The following is a 20,007-nucleotide window of genomic DNA, read 5'->3' on the forward strand; positions in this document are numbered from 1 at the left end:
ATTTAAAATAAATAAATGAGAAGAGGCTACAGAGTGTGTGTGTGTATATATATATATCTATCATCAAAATTAAGTTCCTTAAATTTGAAAAGAGCCAAGATAAGGATACCCTATTTACATTTAAACATTTGTAGGCATATATCACCTGGCTTTGAAAATGTCATTTTCCTTCATAATGAAATAAAAATTCTTTTGTATATAAAAAGTCAAATTGTTACATTTTACCATTAAAAATTTAAACATAAGTCAAGATGCCAGCATGCCAACACACAAATCTGAAGCAAGAGTTGACCACATTGGATACAGTAATAGTGACACCAAATAATTACTACAAATCTATCTATACTTACAGGATGGGTTGTTTGGAGTTTTTCTATCAATAAACTCATTGAAATTTAAAAGAAATTCAGTGTTGTTATCTGATATTTTAAGGTCATTGCAGTAATCTCTGAAAAAAAAAAATAAGACATTAGCTATGAAAACCACAACTTTTTTTTTTTTTTAAAGTACACAGCCACCAGAGGAAGTAAAAACACTTTTACTACCTCTGTGAATTTGCAAGCTGTTTAATTTCTTATTTCCATTTCCTCCTCTGTATAATGGAACAAAACTTGGACAATAAGAGGTGAGTAGTGTGGATAATATATATTAAGCACCTGCCCTCTGGCAACAGGTGCTCAACAAATGTTACCTTTTGTTGTTCTAAATGCACTATTTTCAATGTATGTTGTATATCTGGAGTTTCCATATAGAAATTAACAGAGAAAATGGAAAATACTCACTAAATATCCAGAATAAACCCATTCCATATTAACATTTTTATGAGAAATTACTGTTTGTTTGTTTTTTTTAAATAACCTATCAGGGAAAAAGAAGTGGCACTGATTTACCTATTTGCAAATCTCTAATTCCGGACTTAATTGAATGCAGAGGCATACTTTTTTCTAGCAACAGCAAGATTCTATTTGGGCACATGAAAAAAACGTGTTCTCCTAAAGATATGCAGTTGGAAAAGAAAGAACTATTTTATATGCTTCCCAAGTGTTGTACCTCTTCTTCTTCTTTTTTTTAATAATATACCAAAACTTGATTACGAGTAATTTCTTGGTAGTTAGTTGTAATATGGAATTTGAAGCAATGAACTTTTTGTACTGTTGCATTAAAATTCAGTGCACTATCTTACATTTTAAATCAACCTGATTTTGCAACATCATGAATTGGTCATTGGAAAATCTGCAGATCTGCCAAATGACGACACATTTCACTATAAAATTGAAAAATCACATTCATTATTATCACTAGTCTCACCAGATAACTACGGGAATGCAGTAAATACGAATTCCCCCCAAATTCTTACTTTTGTGTGAAAGCACAGATTTTGTCATGAGCAACAAACACTTGTTATTTTCTTCAAAGCAGAAGCCTTACTTGGTTATTGAGAAAATGTTCATCGAATACCTAAGTCATTCTGTCAAGTAAAATTCTATTTCCTGAAAAAAGTGCAAGGAGCACCTATTTTAGCTCTGAATTCAGTCACACAAGTGCCTTCCTTTGAGATAGCCAAGTTACTCTGGTATGCAGCAGAACTCCCATTTCCTTCCCACTGAATAGTAAAAGACATGTACTCAAGGGTAACGTTTCAATAAAACAAATAATTTTTACTGATTCCATCAAAGCTATTTTAAAGTGAGACTGGCTTTTCTCCCAGCAAGGAAGATTACAATGGCTACCAGGACCCTTTAGTGTCACTGCCTGGGTTCCTGCTAAGGTATCAGCTCCTCATGGTCTTTCTCCTGTCCTGGCAAATGTCGATGTGAAGAAAAGACAAACATCACCGCTGTTTTAGGACCTGGTCGGTTCTCTGAAAGGGCCTCTAGAACCCACAGGGTTTTGAGACCCCCTACTTTGAGAAATGCTATCCTAAGTATTTTGGAAATTGAAAACAAATAGAAAAGAACATAAATGTAAGGCTGTCATTATACTAACGAGGTTAATGCAACATATGGGATAATCAAATATTGAGGACAGAAGTGCAATTGTGTAGTGAACATATTCAGAGGCAAGACCATCACCTAAATAGAAAGCCTCAGAGAGCAGAAAGAGAACGTCAGAACTTCTTCCAAAACAAACTTAAAACACACACACACACACACACACACACACACACACACACACACAAAACACAAAACCACAAAACTTCTCAGTTCGTAGAAATTTTTGTTTTGAGACAGGGTGGAGAAAGTTTGCATGATTGACAGAGCTAAAATGGACTACCTCCCACAATCAGCTTTAATTACAGGCTATCACATACGATTCCTTTCCCTTCTAACCCATCTTTGAAATGCCTTTTTCATTTCTGAAAAATAGCCAAATTATTCCATTTCTTAGTCACTCAGACCTTTCATCCCTCTGCATAACTTTTAACAGTAAAAACAATGCTCTATACATTTATATTTTACTCAGAGGCACTGGATGTTTTACCAAGATCGATTAGCCTTTGATAATCAATATACATACTTAGATCTTGAAATAGCAAGGAAGTTTCCTAATCTGTGAAATGGGGTAATACTAACTTACTACAGAGTTCTCTGGAGCAGTAAAAATAATCATTCCTGTAAAAGGTTCAACAGGTTGAGGTGAACGTCACTGTCCCACAAGCTGTAACATTTCCCTTCTCTAGTATTTACTACTTCTCTAAACACATAGGTAAATTCTACTTTTCCAGTCATACCACAGAAATGGTTCATATGTTAATCCTTGCTGAACTCAACAGTCATTGCTTATAAATTGGGAACTGGAATTCAGAGCTACATTTATCCTCTCTGTGAGCACTGGGACTTCTGCCATATTTTCCACACTAACAGTATGGCTCAGAAAGCCAGTCTGCCTGGTCTGCTATTCAATAACCGGGAGAGATGGGTGAAGAAGTTGCCTAGAGAAAAACAGATCGGAGATGGAAGGAGAGTCTTATCAATATATCACATCTAATTTCAACACTCTTACACCATGTAATGAATCAATATGTTAATATTCTGTGGGATCTTGTTCTGACTTTAATATTCTTTCTAGCTAAAACTGGTTTTAGCAGTTTTAAGATGCTCAGTTATATTGGAAAACGTGTTAAGATTGCAAGTATTTTAATAATCAGTTTTAAAATATTCTTTACATCTTTATAGATTCTACAAACACTGTATATATTTAGTCAGCACCTACTGTGTGCCAGGCAATGAGTGGGATGGATGCTGGGTACTGAATGGTGAGTCAATTATATTGAGTTGTTGCTTTACTGGGGAAAGTAAATGACGTAAAATGGACCAGTGCTCTAATAAGGGAAATATAGTATTCAATGAAACAGTCAGCAAGGATGTCTAATCCAGTGAAAATGGTAAGGAAATTCCTAGATTGAGGAGCTTTGAAGTTGAGGTTTGGGAAGGGGTGGGTGGGCTGTGCCTGAGTGCGGACCAAAATAGAAAATTAGTGGATCCAGAGTTAAGAGGGGGAAAAAAAAAAGCACACATAGGAACCAAGAGAAGTTTAATGTGTTTGGAATTTAGAGCAGAGGTTGGCAAACTTTTTGTTCAAGGGCCAGATAATAAATGATTCAGACTCAAGGGGCTATAAGGTCTATGCCACAACTCATCAACTCTGCCTTTGTAGTGAAAGCTGCCACAGACAATACAGCACCAAACCAGTATGGCCGTGTTCTAACAAAACTTTGTATAAAACAGGAGGCTGCAGGTTCTAATTTGCTGGCCCCGGATTTAGAGTGTAAGGACCACACTGTAAACTGGGACCCAGTAACAGAGTAGCTGAAAGCTACGATATAAGGTACAGAGTGATACAAGACACTGTTGAGCTATTGGTTCACATTTAGCAGATGAGAAACATAATTTTATTCACATTCTAGAAACTCTCTCCAGTTACAGAAATGAGACCAGACTGGGAAGTAAAGAGGGCTTTGGGGAGGTAGGGACGTCAAGTAGGAGGCAGCTGTGGTAGCTTAGGTCTGAGAAAGCACTGATCTGGATGAGAAGAAAGTTAGCAGAGTTTTGCAGAAACACTTGATATTCATACAATAAATTCTGTTTGGCAAGACTTGGTGATGGAGTAAAAGATATAAAGGAAAGGGAGCAAAGACAAATGCTTAGGAGACGCTGAGCTGAATCACACCAAAGAGATATTCCTGTTAGTTTTCCATAAACATGAAAGTCTCCCACTGAAATACGTATGTAGACATAAAGTCTGGAAACATATTGCTTGATCCTATATTATAATGTAATCTCAATAAATGGCATGCCTCCTTTGTCTAGAGACATTATGGCCATTTTGTGGATTTTGAAGGCATTGCCTCAAACTATCAACATCAAAGAGATGGGTGGTGTGTCTGTAGACACAGAATAACGAGAGTGCCTAAGCTAGCACCCTCAGGAAAGAGACTGACTCTGCAGCCCAGGGAGGGAGGAAGAACACCCAAATAGGGTGTCACAAGCAAGAGGAGGCAAAGAATCCCCCAGGATTCAACAGTATCAGACAATGACGGAAATTCAAGTAGGAGAAGCTGCTAAAGGACAAAGTCACTCATGAAGCCAAAAATATGCTTCGTTAGCAGAGTTTTGTCAAAAAGTATTCCCTCCCAAAATTGGTCTGAGTCACTCTTTAATTTTGTGAGCTGTCTTTGGGTTCTTACAGGAATTTCTTTAAGAAGTATAAAATGTGAGAAATTATTGATATACCATTCTAAATCTTTTCAATAGTTTAGCCTAGGTTAATAGAATTATATTAATTTGATATTATTATAGGTGTTTGCTACAGAGTGCAAATTAAGAACCAAGGAACAAAGGGAAACAAAGCTGGAGGCATCATAGTTCTGAACTCCAAGTTACATTACAAGGCTGTAGTAATCAAAACAGTCCGGTACTGGCACAAACAGACACAGAGATCGACTGAACAGAACAGAAAACCCAGAAATGAACCCATGACTATATGGTCCATTAATCTTTGACAGAGCAGGAAATAATATCCAATGGGAAAAAGTCTCTTCAACAAATGGTGCTGGAAAACTGGTCAGCAATGTGCAAAAGAAAGCAACTGGACCACTTGCTTACACTAGACTCAACAATAAATTCAAAACAGATGAAAGACCTAAATGGGAGACTTGAAACCATGTCTCTTGAGGGAAACAAAAGCAAAAATAAACTATCTGGACTTCATCAAAATAAAAAGCTTAGTTTTTATCTAAGAAAAGAAGCACTCACCAAAACTAATACGCAACCTAGGGAATGGGAGAAGATATTTGCAAATGATCTGGTAAAGGGATGGGATCAAAAATATACAAGGAACTTATAAAATGCAACACCCCAAGACAAATAACCCAATTTAAAAATGGTCAGAAGACATGAGTGACATTTTTCCAAAGAAGACACACAGATGGCCAACAGACACATGGAAAGATGCTCAAAATCACTTATCAGAGAAATGCAAATCGAAACTACAATGATGTATCACTTCACACCAGAGTGAATGCTACAATCAACAACACAAACAACAGTGTTGGCAAGGATGTGGAGAAAGCGGAACCCTCTTGCATTGCTGGTGAGAATGCAAACCAGTGCAGCCCCTCTGGACAACAATATAGGGGGTTCCCGAAAAACTTAAAAATAGAGCTATCTTACAAAATACCTCACTACTAAGTATTTACCCAAAGAATAAAAAAATACTAATTCAAAGAGATACACCCCCTGATGTTTATACAGCATGATCTACAATAGCCAAATTATGAGAACAACGCAAGCATCATCCACTGACTGATGAATGGCTAAAGAAGCTGTGGTATATACACACGATAGAATATTACTCAACCATAACGAAGAATGAAATCTTGCCATTTGCAACAACATGGATGGAGCTAGACAGAAGCATTATGCTAAGCAAAATAAGCCTAATACTGTATAATTTTACTCAGATGCAGCATTTAAGAAACAAAGGGGAAAGAAAAGAATGAGAGAGGCAAACCAAGAAACAGAGTCTTAACTATCGAGAAGAAAATTAGAGTTACCAGAGGGGAGGTGGATGCGGGGATGGGTGAAATAGGCGATGGGGATTAAGGAGGGCACTTGTGATGAGCACCAGGTATTATATGGAAGTGGTCAATGACTATATTGTATACCTGAACCTAATATTACACAGTATGTTAACTAACATCAAATAAAAACCTATAAAAAATAAAAGAACGAAGAAAAAAAATAAAAGAACACTTGAATTATTGAGTATCAAATAATTACATGAAAACAGAGGTAGGGAGAAAGATGTATATTAGGGTTAGAGAAGGGGGGTTATATGAGAAATAAAATTAGGAAAGAGGAAAAAAGAATATTAAAAAGTATGTGAGAAAATGTCACTATATTAAAATGCTTTTGCAGAGCATTATTAGAACACTCAAAATAAATAAAGCAATTATGATGTTCAGATATTCTAACCTTATGTCTATACACACATATATATCTGTAGATATCTCGGTATATCCCCCGTGTGTATGTGTATATTATACACACATACATACAGAGTATGTTTGTGTCTGTGTACGCACAAAGGCACATACCCAGTTCTTCACTATTGATGTATACCACTGTTATTTCCAATAAGAGCAAAGTCTACCTCTGTCTTATTCACTGATATGTCCCTGGAGTCGGAACATTGCTTAGCCTAGGATGTTGCTTATTGAATCAATGAACGAACAGAATATAGTTTCAGTTTTAAAGTTATTGCTCCCTTTGGTTCCATAATTCGGCACAGGATTAACTCAGAACTGTGACTGAAGGCTTACTTATCCATACAAAGTTATAAAAAAATGAAACAAAACAAAACCAACCTTGGTGCTATGAATGTGTAGCCAGATTCTTCAAAATTATCCGGCTTCAGTGTTTCAGAATCTGCAAAGATAAAGTTACAGGATTAGATAAGCCATCCAGTGTACACATCTTGGGTTTCTACGACGATACGAAGGCATTAGAATGATAACCTACTAAGAAAAAACTAAAAAAAGTACTTTATCCTAAAAGGTCCTTAATACTGCATAATCTAATTATAAAATCCATTTTAACTTCATAACAAAAATTAGACCAGTTATATAAGAAAAATGCTGTCTTAGAAGTTTTCCATTTACTAAACATACCATAACCATGGTATCTTTTATATCAATGTTACATCAGAGTTACTTCACTTAAAACCTCAACATAAAATTTTTATCAATAATATGGTAAAGAAAATGATTTCAATAAACTCATCAATGCCTTTAGTTAATTAGTAACATTCTTTGTATTAGGTATGAATTAGTAGGTGGAAGGCTAAAAACACACAAGTATTTAAGCCTCAAAAAAAACCTAAATGTGAAATACATTGCATATGAAAACACAAGCATATTCTTTCCACCATTTCTGCTGCTAAGGTTTGAGTGATCATGGAGGAAAATCTAGCAGATGAGAAGCACAGAGGATAATATCCAATAGGAATGGAAATATCAGTGGAAATGTCAAGTGTACTAAACAGAAAGAAATTGAGCAACAAGAAAATACTTGCCCTTCATTTTGCTCTTTTTGGCTGTGAAAATCCATCAGAAAGAGAAAGCAGGGAAACAAAAAAAAAAAGAGGGTAAAGCAAAGGGGGTCACAAACAATATTTTATTCAATGACTTTCTTGAATAAAAATATTGTGCATAGATCAAAGGTATATTTATGTACAGCTGAAGTCTGGAAAAAAAAAGACATCTCTTTGAAGACTGGAAGGTATGTCCTGTCAGTTACTACTAGAGCTCCCTCTCTGTACTGTGGCGATTTCAAGGGTCTATTTTGCAAAGTGTTTAATGCAGGTGCAATGGTGACGATGTTAGCCTATATTCAGAAGCATTAACCAACCCTCAAAGACCAACTAGTCATCCCCTCATTTATCAAGTGAAGAACCAGCTCATGCAAAGTTGCTGGTTGTTAAAAAGACCATCATATCTATCAAGTCAAAGTATAAATATAAGATCCTAAATTTAGCACAGTAGGAACAAGGATTGCGGAGAGAAAAAAGAACCAACAGGAGAATAAAAGAAATTACAGTTTACTTAAAGTCAGATGTAAAAGGTATAAAAGGTATATACACACATTTTTTTTTTTACTGTATCATAACAAAAAATTTAGGTTGTTAGTAATAGCTGATATACAAAGGATATGATGGTCATTTTACTTTACTAAGTCTAGTCACCAAAAACAAAGATTACTAATGACTTAAAATATGCACTAATGTTAGTAATTACTCCACATTCTAAATGATACTTTTAAAAAATAATCCATTTGAGTTATTGAAGACATTTTTCATTTGGATTATGAGAAGGAAGTTAATTGCCAAACCAAAGCCAAAGACCAATGTAATTTAACTTATTCAAACAAAATAGAAGATGTGGAGCACAATATTATTCTAGCCAAATGCAAAAAAAAAAAAAAAAATTAGAAAAAGAAAAGTTAAAGCCTTATTAGCACAGTGCCATGAGTAGAGACCACGTGAAACATTTTGCACCAGCTAGCAGACCCTTAAAATGACAGCAACAGAGAACACAGCACTGCAATGATTCTATGAGCACAAAGCGAGGCAGGGTAGGGTGGTGGGGATGCCAGTGAGACCGGGTACCTGCTCATATTCTATCCACGTAGAATATTTCTTGTTCCTTGCATGTTTGGAATGGGTTAGAATCATTGCTGTAGATTTGGTAGTAACACCTACTAAAATGTATAGGCCTTGGGCATTCTAAAATCTAGACAAATTTATACATCTGATGCTAAGAGGTAAATAGACTCTGGGGTCACTTTCACAGTACTTACATCTGGCCTGAGTTATTGTCTCTTCTATTTTGGCTTTTATATAGTAAAAACTGTAGGTTGGTAATACCAAGGCCAAACTGCAATAGAAACAAGAGAAGCATAAACACAAACAAACAACTTAAAAAAAAAAAAAAGACACATCCAGTTAATGGAAAATCCAAAGATCTTCCTCATGGGAAAGAAGAGACATATTACTATGACAGGAAAATGCATTCAGCGAATAGAGTACTTTATTCAGTCTTGCGATCCAGAGTCCTCCAGTTCTCTATGTTGTAGGGAATCAGAAGAGACACAAGGAAAATAAGCTACTAAATGTGCTTGCAAATTAGCTGAGAAAGAAATGTCATATGTACTGTATTTCCAGGAACGTGTACGGAAACATTTGGAGTGTTGAAAAAGATGGAGAATATACGTTTAGGTTTAAAGAAAATAAATACTATACTAATTGGATACCCCTCTTTCATGAATTATAAACCATGTTCGAGTACGCTATTTAAAAATGTACGCTATTTAAAAATTACAAATGTTAAGTATTATCATTTCTACGACATGATGCATAAAATCATCTGAAAAATACCCCTTTGAGGGTTAAAGACCTCCCACGTTAAGACTATAGTCTTGAGGCAAATTCCCTAGTGTTTGCTGGTAGGAAAATTCAGATCCCCTTACAGCACTAAGAAAGACTGCCTGCTCACCCTATTGGTTCTTATAGCATATAAGACCTTGGTATATTTGATTATTACGCAGTTTGAAATAACACAACTGCTTGCATGTAATTCTTCTACCCTTGAAAGGGCTAATGTATTTGTGCAGGACATAACTACTATTCCCTATCTCCATTTACACTTGCAAATGACTTTCACTATGTTTTAATACTGAAGGAGAATTACAAACTAATGGTACAAAACATGAGGGCAGAAGAAGATTCCCAGGGAACTAAGTATTTTCAAAAAGCAACTCTTGGTTAACATGACCAAACAAGTCACTCGGCACTCATTTTTAATATTTACTCTCAAGTTTCACAATGCACAAGCAAAGGTGTGTGTTTCTAGGCTTCTGAGTATTTCTGCCTGTTTGCAGATCTTTTAAATCATTCAAGTTTCATGTTTTCCAGGCTTTTGAGAAGAATGCCCAAACTGTAATCTCACTATCTACTTCTTTTTTTTAATTGGAAAACACATAACAGGGGAAAAAAATAAAACTTCAGGTTTCCTTCTTACAACTGTATATGATAGAAATTCACTCTACAAAGAGGGAAAAAAAAGGTTTATTTCCTACGATTTAATTATGCAGTCAAGATAACAAAATGAGTGGATGCTTGTTACCTCCAATTCTCACATCTTTCTCCTTCATTAAGTAATTCATAGACTGTCCTTATGGGAAAAGGTCAGAGAAATAAAATGTTATGTAGATTTAATGAAAATCTCTCCATTCTTTTTATAGGTAACTTCCTTTAAGTGGAGGCAGAGATTAAAATTAAAATAAGCAGTGCAATTAGTCTGAAAGCAAGATGACCTTTCATGATTCACTTGCCATTTATAAAATGTAGAGTAGAATTACTGAGCATTTGAAGATTGTCTCCTACAAATTCCTCTCAAGGGAAATTAGGACATTTTTACTGCTCCATCAGCATTTATCGCTAAGAGAAACTTCTAATTAAAACTGATAACGTTATATCATGTGGCTGCCCCAGCGTCACTCTCTAAGCTTGGGTTACATCTCATGTACCATAAAAACAGTGTTGGAACTCATGAGGAACACAACAGAAGTTTTAAAACTGACATATCAAATATATATTTTATTGGCCTGCATGTCTCAGGCTGTTATTAAAAGCTATACTTCATTTTATAGAAAAATACAGTCACAGTTAATTTACTTGCATCTCTAGGCAATGGTTCTTTCTTCAACATCTAGCAGGTAAGATCTTTACCAACATTCTGCATCGACGATGTTGTCATAGGGCAGTGTTTGTTGTCTCTGCCCATATAAAACCAGCGGACCAGCTGTTTTATTTTCTCCTAAGGACTAAAGCCTAATAAAGCCAGCAGCCACCAGGTGAATGTGAGAGCCCATGCAATGTTTTTGTGACTCACATACACACGGTTACCTTAGTTAAATGGAATATAACATCCTATTTAACTCAATCATGTTTCTATAAAATCAAATTCTCCGTGAAAAAAAGAGCAGTCTATAAAAATAATTACTATAATTCAACTGTGATAACTGAATTACATCAAGGCTTATAAAGACAAAAATCACTAAATGAAATTTGGAACTTCATTCATTAAGTCAAATAATACCATTTCCTTTTCTTCTCCAACAGAGATGTTCTATTTTGCTCTACACTGTTACTTGTGCATTTATTTGTACACCGATTCAGGGAAGTACTTTTAATGAAAACAGACCGAATCTGGCCCTAAGTGGTACATCTGGGTAGGGAATGTGTGAGGAAAACATGCCAAAGTGGAAAAGTTGGGACCGTTCAGAGAGCAGCGACTGTGTGGGGAAGACAGGGAGAGACACAACATGCACACGGGCTGGGAGAGAAATGTGAGATGAGAAAATCAGACTTGGAAGTCCCAATTTAACCTGGAGGAAAATGGAAACAAAACGAAGGTTTATGAACAAGGAATGACATACTCAGAATTGGGGTATTAATCTGGCCACAATCAGTCCCATCACTGTGTGTGAGGGGAAGAGGTCAAATGTAGGGGACATTTGTGAAACTTTTACGAACACATTTAAAGCAAGGTATAATGACAATTTTAAAAAATTATGACTGCCATTATTGTTGACTCATTGTCAAGGTTAAAGGGATCCAGTTTTTTCTACTTTAGAATTTGTTCATCTAAGAAAAAAGGCAGGGAACACTTTCCCACACAGTAAAGAGGAGATAAACTGAGAGTCCAAGTACTAAAAAACTCATCGATGTCCATGCTGTTTCAGTGTGGGCCACGGACCTGGCCCATCTGCAAACTCTCTATTACCAGCTCAGAATGAGTTGAATAGAGAAATTGGAGACCCAGCATTTACAAAAATTTTCAATAATTTGGCAGACTAATTCTAGATCTGGGAAATCTAATAATAAAAATTTTAAGCTTGCATTTTGAAATCTTTTTTAAAGGTGATTTAGGAAATAAATTTTGTTTTGTTTCAAGAAAGTGTGGGTATGTCAAAAATAGCATGAGAAATAGTGATCTACATGAATGAATAATTAACAGCGAGCCAGAAAGTGAAATCCTACAGGAATGCAAAGAAAATGACTTAGATTTAGAGATGGGGATTTCAGAGAAGAGGAAGAGCTAATGAGTAACAAGAAGGAAATATTCCTATCAACCTCAGTGTTATGAGCATGAGGGATAGGACCACAGGGAAAGCTATGACCTCAGAGAAGACTTAGACCAAGAAAGCAAAGGAAATGCTCAATGAGTGAAGCAGAGAGAAATTTCAAGGCACTATAGGGTATTAGTCTGTCCAGCTTTCCAAGGCCCTGTCCATGGGAGTGCTCAGGATATCACGGACTTGCCACGCATGGAGGAAAATTGTATCGATTGAGCATTTTATATCAGATCATATTATGATGTGACAAGTTTTAAGTTAATTTGCTACCTAAATGTAAGCAATGCAAACTAACTGACAATTTAAATGAGGAAATCAGTGGAAGCAGTAACTATAAACTAAGTATTAGGGGGTTTTGTCGACATTAATTATTGCTAACATAGATATGCAAAATGATCAAATGGATTTATATCATGCAGGTTTTCATTTCTAAATTTTATAATCCTAGCTTTTTTCCATCTTTTCCATTTTGAAAATCAGAACTATAATTTTAATACATTTTTACACTGGAAAGAATAACTTTACTGTTTTAATTATAATGAAAATAGTTTCTAAAAATGCAAGGACTTAATATTTATTTACTGCAAAAATTGCTACTAGAAATAGGTGAAAGACACTCAACAGAAAACTCTTGTATACAATGCATATGTAAATCTAATTAGTTACCTGTAATCTGTGCCATTCACAGGAGTCCATGTGTATGTCCTGTTTCCTTTGTCAATGTACCTCTACAAAAAAAGTTTTGATATGGTTGTTACCGCATTATAAAACCTACGTGAATTTATATGAAAAGCAGAACATTAAAATTTATTTATAAATTCTGTGGTCATTCAATACCCTCCCTCACAAATGATCTATTCTACATTTATTAACTGTTACGGGTGTGTGTGTGCACGTGCGTGTGTGCGTGTGTGTGTGCATATGCATGCATGTGAGTAAAGCAAAATTTTAGGACAAAAATAAATACCTGCACATGACTTTTAAAGATTTCCAAGTGCAAAATCTTAGTAATTCATGTTGAATTATTAACTTCAAACCTTTGAAAACATTTTCTAAAAAACAAATTTTAATAATAAAATAGGACCAGGATATATTAGATAAGCCTCAGATATTTTCATATTAGAGTGTGTTTGTGAGAAATTGGTAATCTCAGGAAGTTAACGCACTGTTTCTAGATCCAAACATATGGTTAGCGTATTACTGTTCTTATTAAGCCATTGTTATAGTATTTATCATAAGAAACTAATTACTTTGTACCAGTGAGGGTCAGAAAAACAACTATATCCACCAGGGAAAGGAAGTACAGAGCTCAACACCTTGATGGATACAGAATTCTTCATATGTCGCTACCGAATACTAGTAAAGAAATTATCATTCTTTCTTTCATTAGGTATGGTGATGGCATATATACATTTTCATATTTTTCTAGTTCTCTCCAGCTTTATCATCCTCATAGAACAACAATCTTCACTGATATGTTACTTCGTTTTAGGCAATACACTAAGCACTTTACAATCACTATCTAATTTAATCAACCCCTGGACAAAATACTATTCTGTTCTACAATTTATTAATGAAATAAAAATATGTAAATCTTCCAAAAAATCTAAATTGACAGGATGAAGGAAATGTATGATGCCAAATTCATTTTAAAGCAATCATACATGTTGCTTTATTCATCAAATATTTCTCTGGTTTACGTGTGTGGAGGATGGAGGGAGGGAGAACAGGAACTGATGAGGAGGTTTTTGGACTAGTGAGATTCTTAAAAAAAAATAAATAAATAATGTTCATGTATTTCATACCACTCATAAAAAAATTGTCAAAGGGCGCCTGGGTGGCTCAGTGGGTTAAAGCCTCTGCCTTCAGCTCAGGTCATGATCCCAGGGTCTTGGGATCGAGCCCCGCATCGGGCTCTCTGCTTAGCAGGGAGCCTGCTTCCTCCTATCTCTCTCTCTGCCTGCCTCTCTGCCTACTTGTGATCTCTGTCTGCCAAATAAATAAAAAATAAATAAAATCTTTAAAAAAAATGTCAAATTAGTGATGTTCAGCAAGTTAAAAACAGTATATCAGATTAAAAAAGTAAACATACAAGATAATATTTTCTTTCAATATTATTAATAAGAAAAGTCTGCAAGTGGTTAGATGGTTAATAAGAAAAGTCTACATATTGGTTAGAGGAATTTATGGTAAACTAAAGGAGGAAAACATCAATGTGACTTAATATAAACAAAATTAATTTATAAGTTGAGGAAAGAATGTGCAGGGCAAAGAGTTCTTGGCAGAATAACATGGAAAAGTCAGCAGAACTGCTTAATGCTTTACATCTTTCCTGAAAGAGAGGATGGGTAAAGAACACGGCTACAGTCTAAGGAAAGAGAATTGAAGTTTCAACAATGACTGAAATTGATATATACCTCCTCCTGTCTTCTGGTAATGGGGACTCCTAATGATATTAAGTGAGAAAAGCCAAGTGCTAATGGAGGATCCTATTTGGATCCTAGCTCCCATCTTAGAGAAAGATCTGCTGAGGAATTCAAAAGAAATGTTTACATTTAAAATGATGGCACTGTGAGGGAAAGGATAGAAGTTAAACAAAAACACTTAAATTTCCAGGCTCCAAAGCCTCTGGATTCTGTGTATTTTTCAAATATTCAAATATATTAATGTCTGTGTATTTACTCCACATACGACTGATAATGGATAGACACACTGCTCTTGTACAGTTCTTCTATATCAATGTAAAACAATATGTGTATTACATATCTGTACCAGTAATTTACGGGTATAGTTGTGCTACCCCTTGATTTAATTTCAGATTTAAATGCAAGGAATTATAAAGTGCATAAATAGTGAAGGAAGATAAGCCAAACAAAAGTAGACAAATAACAACAACAAAAAAACAAAATAATATATGAAACTCAACAATTAGAACATGTGCATGCACAGATCACTTAATGCATACAGTTTTAAATATTAACTTCAATTTTGCATGACTGAAATGCCCTAAGAGAAGATGGCACAACATTAAATTGGGTGCTCTATTTTCTATGATGATAAAAAATGAGACCTAAAATATAATTTTCAAGAACATAGTGTTGATAAAATGTAAAACAACATCAAGAAACATAAAGCAAAATGTTTAATAAATATTAAAGAGTTTAAAATATATTTAAAATATCCTTCAGCAAAGAAAGTCTTAAAAACATGTATTTACTTGAGACATCTGTTTTATAAATACTGCTTTAACAGGAAAGACAAACTACCAATATCATTATTGATCTATACATTTTACTTAAGAGTAAGCCTGACTCAATTCTTACCTCATCTTGAGATTTAACCAGAGTTCTAAATGTTTTTTCTCCACTCTCTCCATCGATCATTTTATTTCGAATCTACAGGAAGAGGAAAGAATCGCTTTGTTGCAAGTATTCAGTTGATTACCAAAGTGTGATTATTAAAGTACTGATTTCTTAAGGTTTATACCTTGTTTTAGAAGAGACTGAATAAAAATAGTAGGGTGGTTATACTAGTAGTTGTAGTTGTCTTTGGGCATATTCTTTTTAAAAGTTATCCCATTGTAGTCATAATAATAGAGGCATCCTTCATTAAGTATCCTCATCATTAATTTTTTAAAATTTTTTATTTCTTTTCAGCATAAAAGTATTCATTGTTTTTGCACCACACCCAGTGCTCCATGCAATCCGTGCCCTCTCTAATACCCACCACCTGGTTCCCCCAACCTCCCACCTCCCGCCCCTTCAAAACCCTCAGATTGTTTTTCAGAGTCTCATCATTAATTTTTTAAATGTTAATGAAAGAATGGGCAATTACTTCATGGGACTGATAGAGGGGAAACTGAACCGTAACAGGTTAGACAGTATTATTACCGTCACCCCATGGCATGAGGGTCCAAACACCACACTCTGCAACATTACATGATCCTGCTCTCTCATTTTGAAATAATTTATAACAAACATTCATTAAACACCTAAGACATCCCAGCACTAGCCTTGGCCTGGGGTAGTAATAATAATTAAATTCTGTTGCTCTACAATGAGGGAGTCAATGTGGAAAATGCTGTAAAGCAAGTGCATATTAAGACACTCTCTGACAAATTCTAGAAGAAATCTTTGCTCTGAAGCGCAAGAGCCTGGTTCAAATGCCAGTCCTGCTACTTCCTGGCTGAGTAGCTGGATACAGGCTTTTTAACCCTCTGGACTTAAAACATACCATCAGTATGACAAATAATGATCATATAATGACAGTACTTACTTCAAAGGCTCTGGAGAATCTATGACTGACCCACATTATGTACTTAATAAATATTGTTATTTTTAATTATTATCCTCGTTATTATAGAAGATCCTCTCAGAGGAAATGACATGCAATTTTGGTTTTGAAATAAAATCGAAATTTCTGGGTCAAGGGTACTAAGACAAACATGGCAGGTTTTCTCCTCAGGTTGCTTTTTGGGTGGTTAGATGCCCTCCAACTTTTCTTCCAACTCTACAGCAATGTCCTCAATCTCTATGTTGTGTACTGAAGTTTACAAGTTACATTTGTACTGAAATACTGAAACATCTCTACACATGGAATGAGAAAGGCACAAACTAATGTCACACCTAAATTAAAATATTGATTCCTTTCCATATGACCATTTGGATGAGAGAACCCAGGATCTAGATATTTTAAAGACAAAGAACATTCATCACTGTGTACCTAGTACCTAGGAGAGAAGCTAATACAGTGAAGTTGTTCAACGGGTACTGTGGGACTGATGAGCCTCGGCATTGGGCCCGAGAACACTACTCAGGCGTTCACTCACCTCCACCTTAATGTCATTCTCTAATTCTGCATCAAGGAAATCCAAAGTTACTGGCTCCTGAGATTTGGGGTTCTACACAGAAAATAATAATAATTAAGCATATACAACATTATAAAAAGATGTTATATATAAATAATTTAGTGTATATTCAAATATGAAAATAATTCCATAGATGTTACTTACCTAAGGTATATTAAATAGCTACATAAACATATACGGTTTCCTATACATATATTTTAAAATAACAATAAGTAGGCTAGGGATTTGAGCTTTAGGTGTAGCAGGAAAATTTTAATTTGCCACCAATCAAAGACAGTTTCATTTTGAGTGCTGTGTTAGATACTACATTTGTAATTACAAGTTCTGTGAGAACTGGACAGTTGAAGGTCTACTCACAACTTTCTTTCCTTTAATTAGGATTGGAAAGGAGCAAAATAAACCCATCTGGATAACATATTTGGCAGTTAGACCGGGCAACATAAAAGTAATTCACACTCTTTATATTCTATAAAAAGAAGTAATATGAGGGAAAAATCTTTTAAAAACTACATTTGAATTTGCTATGTGAAACTAACTCTTCTAAGCATATTCTTAAGAAGCATTAAAAAAATCCAAGTTTACTTCATATATTGGAATCTCAGAAATGTGACATATTTTAGCAAGTCAAATAAACCTTATAAGATAAAATTTGTGGTCAAGTCACAAGCACTTGAATAAAGATAAGCTATTGTAATTAAAATCTAACTAAAATAACAACCCTTGGGTTCACTAAATACGGTCTCCTGCTTTATATCTCCTACTGCTTCTTCTTGCTGGTGTGCAATAATAAGGACAATTAACTGGGGAACAAGGCAGGCTCTTTATTTACATAAATATACCAAATAAAACTGTTAGCCTGGCAAATTCACCTCAGATGACGTTTAAAAAACTTTCTCAATCATAAAATGAACTTATTCAATTATTTGATAAACAAAAATACACTGAGGCTCTTATAACACCGCTAAGTAATAGAACATGCCGTAAAAGAATATCAAAGTTTATTACAATAATACAGTCCTAACAGGCGTCCACAGTTTTACAACTACTTAATTTTAGAAACTGGGTTTTTAATGTTTACTAAAATAAATACCACCACGATGTGGCATTTAATGAGATAGAAGTAAAAAATACAAATTATTCTGTATTAGCGCAAGGTCACTGAAATTTTAATGATTTCAGCATCACGGGCTCTTCCAAAACATGTTCAGATTATCATTATTTTAAAAAAAATTTTTAATTTTCTTAAACCACCAAATGAACCAGAGTATCACTATTTTAAACAGTTTTAGGAAGACTATAATAGTCTTAAAACAATAATAGTAATTAAAAATGTGTTAAAAATAAACACTTATTTCAAACGCTGAATGACATTATATATGGCACATGTTTATTTTATAATTGAGAAAAAAAATGCCTTCCTTCAAGGAATAACTCTATTTAAATAATCAAAGTTTATGATTCCCATGTTTTGGTGAATGGGTACTCTTAAAGGCAAATGAAAAAACAATCTCAACTGTGTCTGGCACTTTTATTAAAAAAATATTCACTGCTCATGAGCTTGATATCTGGAGTCAGAAGGGTCTAGAATACTGAAAATGAGTATTAGATTGTTTAATAGGGTGATAATACTGACCACTGTTTGGACAGCAACATATTGCCTCAGAAGAAATACTCATTGGAAATGTAGCATATTTCATAAAGAGAAAATAAAAATCAATACCAAAAGTAATTATAATTCTTTACTTCAAATACCAAACCAAGGAAGTCACTAGCAAAAGGATACTCTAAAGTGGACAATATTATTCAGAATTGCTTCTTTAAAGTCCCCTGAATTAAATCATCTTCACACAACACCGTAACAGCATTAAAAATTTAACACACTCACTGCAAAACAAAGTCAAGATAATCAAAATGATAAAATATAAACATAAATGAGAATATTATCTTACATGCAATGGATTATGCATAGCATGACCAGACCCAAACAGCATGCATGGAGGAGGCATTATCAGGAAGAATTGGCAATATGAAGATCATGTCCCAATCCAACATATAAAGACACAGAGAAGAGAATGAAATCATAAAAGCAAAATGTCAATGCATAACTTGTACTTTTTAAATGGCAAGCTAGCTGACCATTTTTTAAAAGACCAATGACAGGCACAGTGATTGAAAAACCCGTAAGTAGAATCTTCTAGTAAAAAAAAGCACCAAGCAAGTCTTGATTCCCAAGAAGGGAATCAAGTCCCTTCTGTCCCAATGCTTTTGTTTGGTATTTTAATATCTAACATTCCTCATGTACAAAATTTTAACATCAGCTGACATAAAAACAACATCATTTGTAGAACTAAAGTAGGCTTTTACACAAATTTTAAATGGAAATACTTAATAGCTAGTATTATGAAAATTACTATCTACTTCAAATAATATTTTTCCAAATTAAAAAATCTTGTGTGGTCACCAATTTGCCATTTCAGCTTTCCTTAGAAGGAAAAGGAAAATAAAACAAACCATTTTTTAGGTTATTTTCAAATTATATCCTAATATTTACATGCAATATTTGAAAGTACAATAAAAATGAAAATTCACTAAAATGTACATGAATGTAAAAAGTGTCATTGAATACACAAAAAGAAGCATGCAAGGAGAGTAATATAAAACAATTGAATAAATCAAGGTAAGACATAAATAAAATTTTATCCTCTACAGTTATCATAAAAGATATGAAGACTGATACAACAACATGAAGATAAGAATGCACAGAATTCTAGAGCTACAAGAAACCAGAAGAGTCTCTGCACTTGAGAACAACCTGGAAAACTTGAAACACTATTCATTAACCTGGGTCCCATCCCTGGGCATATTAAATCAGAATTTGCAGGAGAGGGAGCTGGAGATCAACATGTATATTTAATTTCCTGGGGGAACATACAACGTAGGATA

General features: G+C 34.5%; 1 protein-coding gene across 7 annotated transcripts in view; it reads right to left on the reverse strand.

The window, feature by feature from the left end:
* Nucleotides 1–20,007, reverse strand: part of LOC111155265 (calcium voltage-gated channel auxiliary subunit alpha2delta 1) — a 504,879-nt gene that overhangs the window by 35,281 nt on the left and 449,591 nt on the right. For 2 of the 7 annotated variants that reach the window (XM_022515389.1, XM_022515385.1), the window contains 7 exons: nt 17,026–17,097; nt 15,521–15,592; nt 12,864–12,925; nt 8,859–8,935; nt 7,576–7,596; nt 6,869–6,929; nt 351–448 (listed from right to left, as the gene is read on the reverse strand). In XM_022515389.1, coding sequence (XP_022371097.1) covers nt 351–448; nt 6,869–6,929; nt 7,576–7,596; nt 8,859–8,935; nt 12,864–12,925; nt 15,521–15,592; nt 17,026–17,097 — 463 coding nt within the window. Of the gene's footprint in view, nt 1–350; nt 449–6,868; nt 6,930–7,575; nt 7,597–8,858; nt 8,936–10,006; nt 10,010–12,863; nt 12,926–15,520; nt 15,593–17,025; nt 17,098–20,007 lie in introns of all 7 variants that reach the window. The other 5 variants (XM_022515387.1, XM_022515384.1, XM_022515391.1 and 2 more) reach the window with 4 other exon arrangements.

This window comes from Enhydra lutris, unplaced genomic scaffold (genome assembly GCF_002288905.1).
Source record: "Enhydra lutris kenyoni isolate GAN:26980312 unplaced genomic scaffold, ASM228890v2 scaffoldscaffold40, whole genome shotgun sequence".
Classification (NCBI taxonomy): domain Eukaryota; kingdom Metazoa; phylum Chordata; class Mammalia; order Carnivora; family Mustelidae; genus Enhydra; species Enhydra lutris.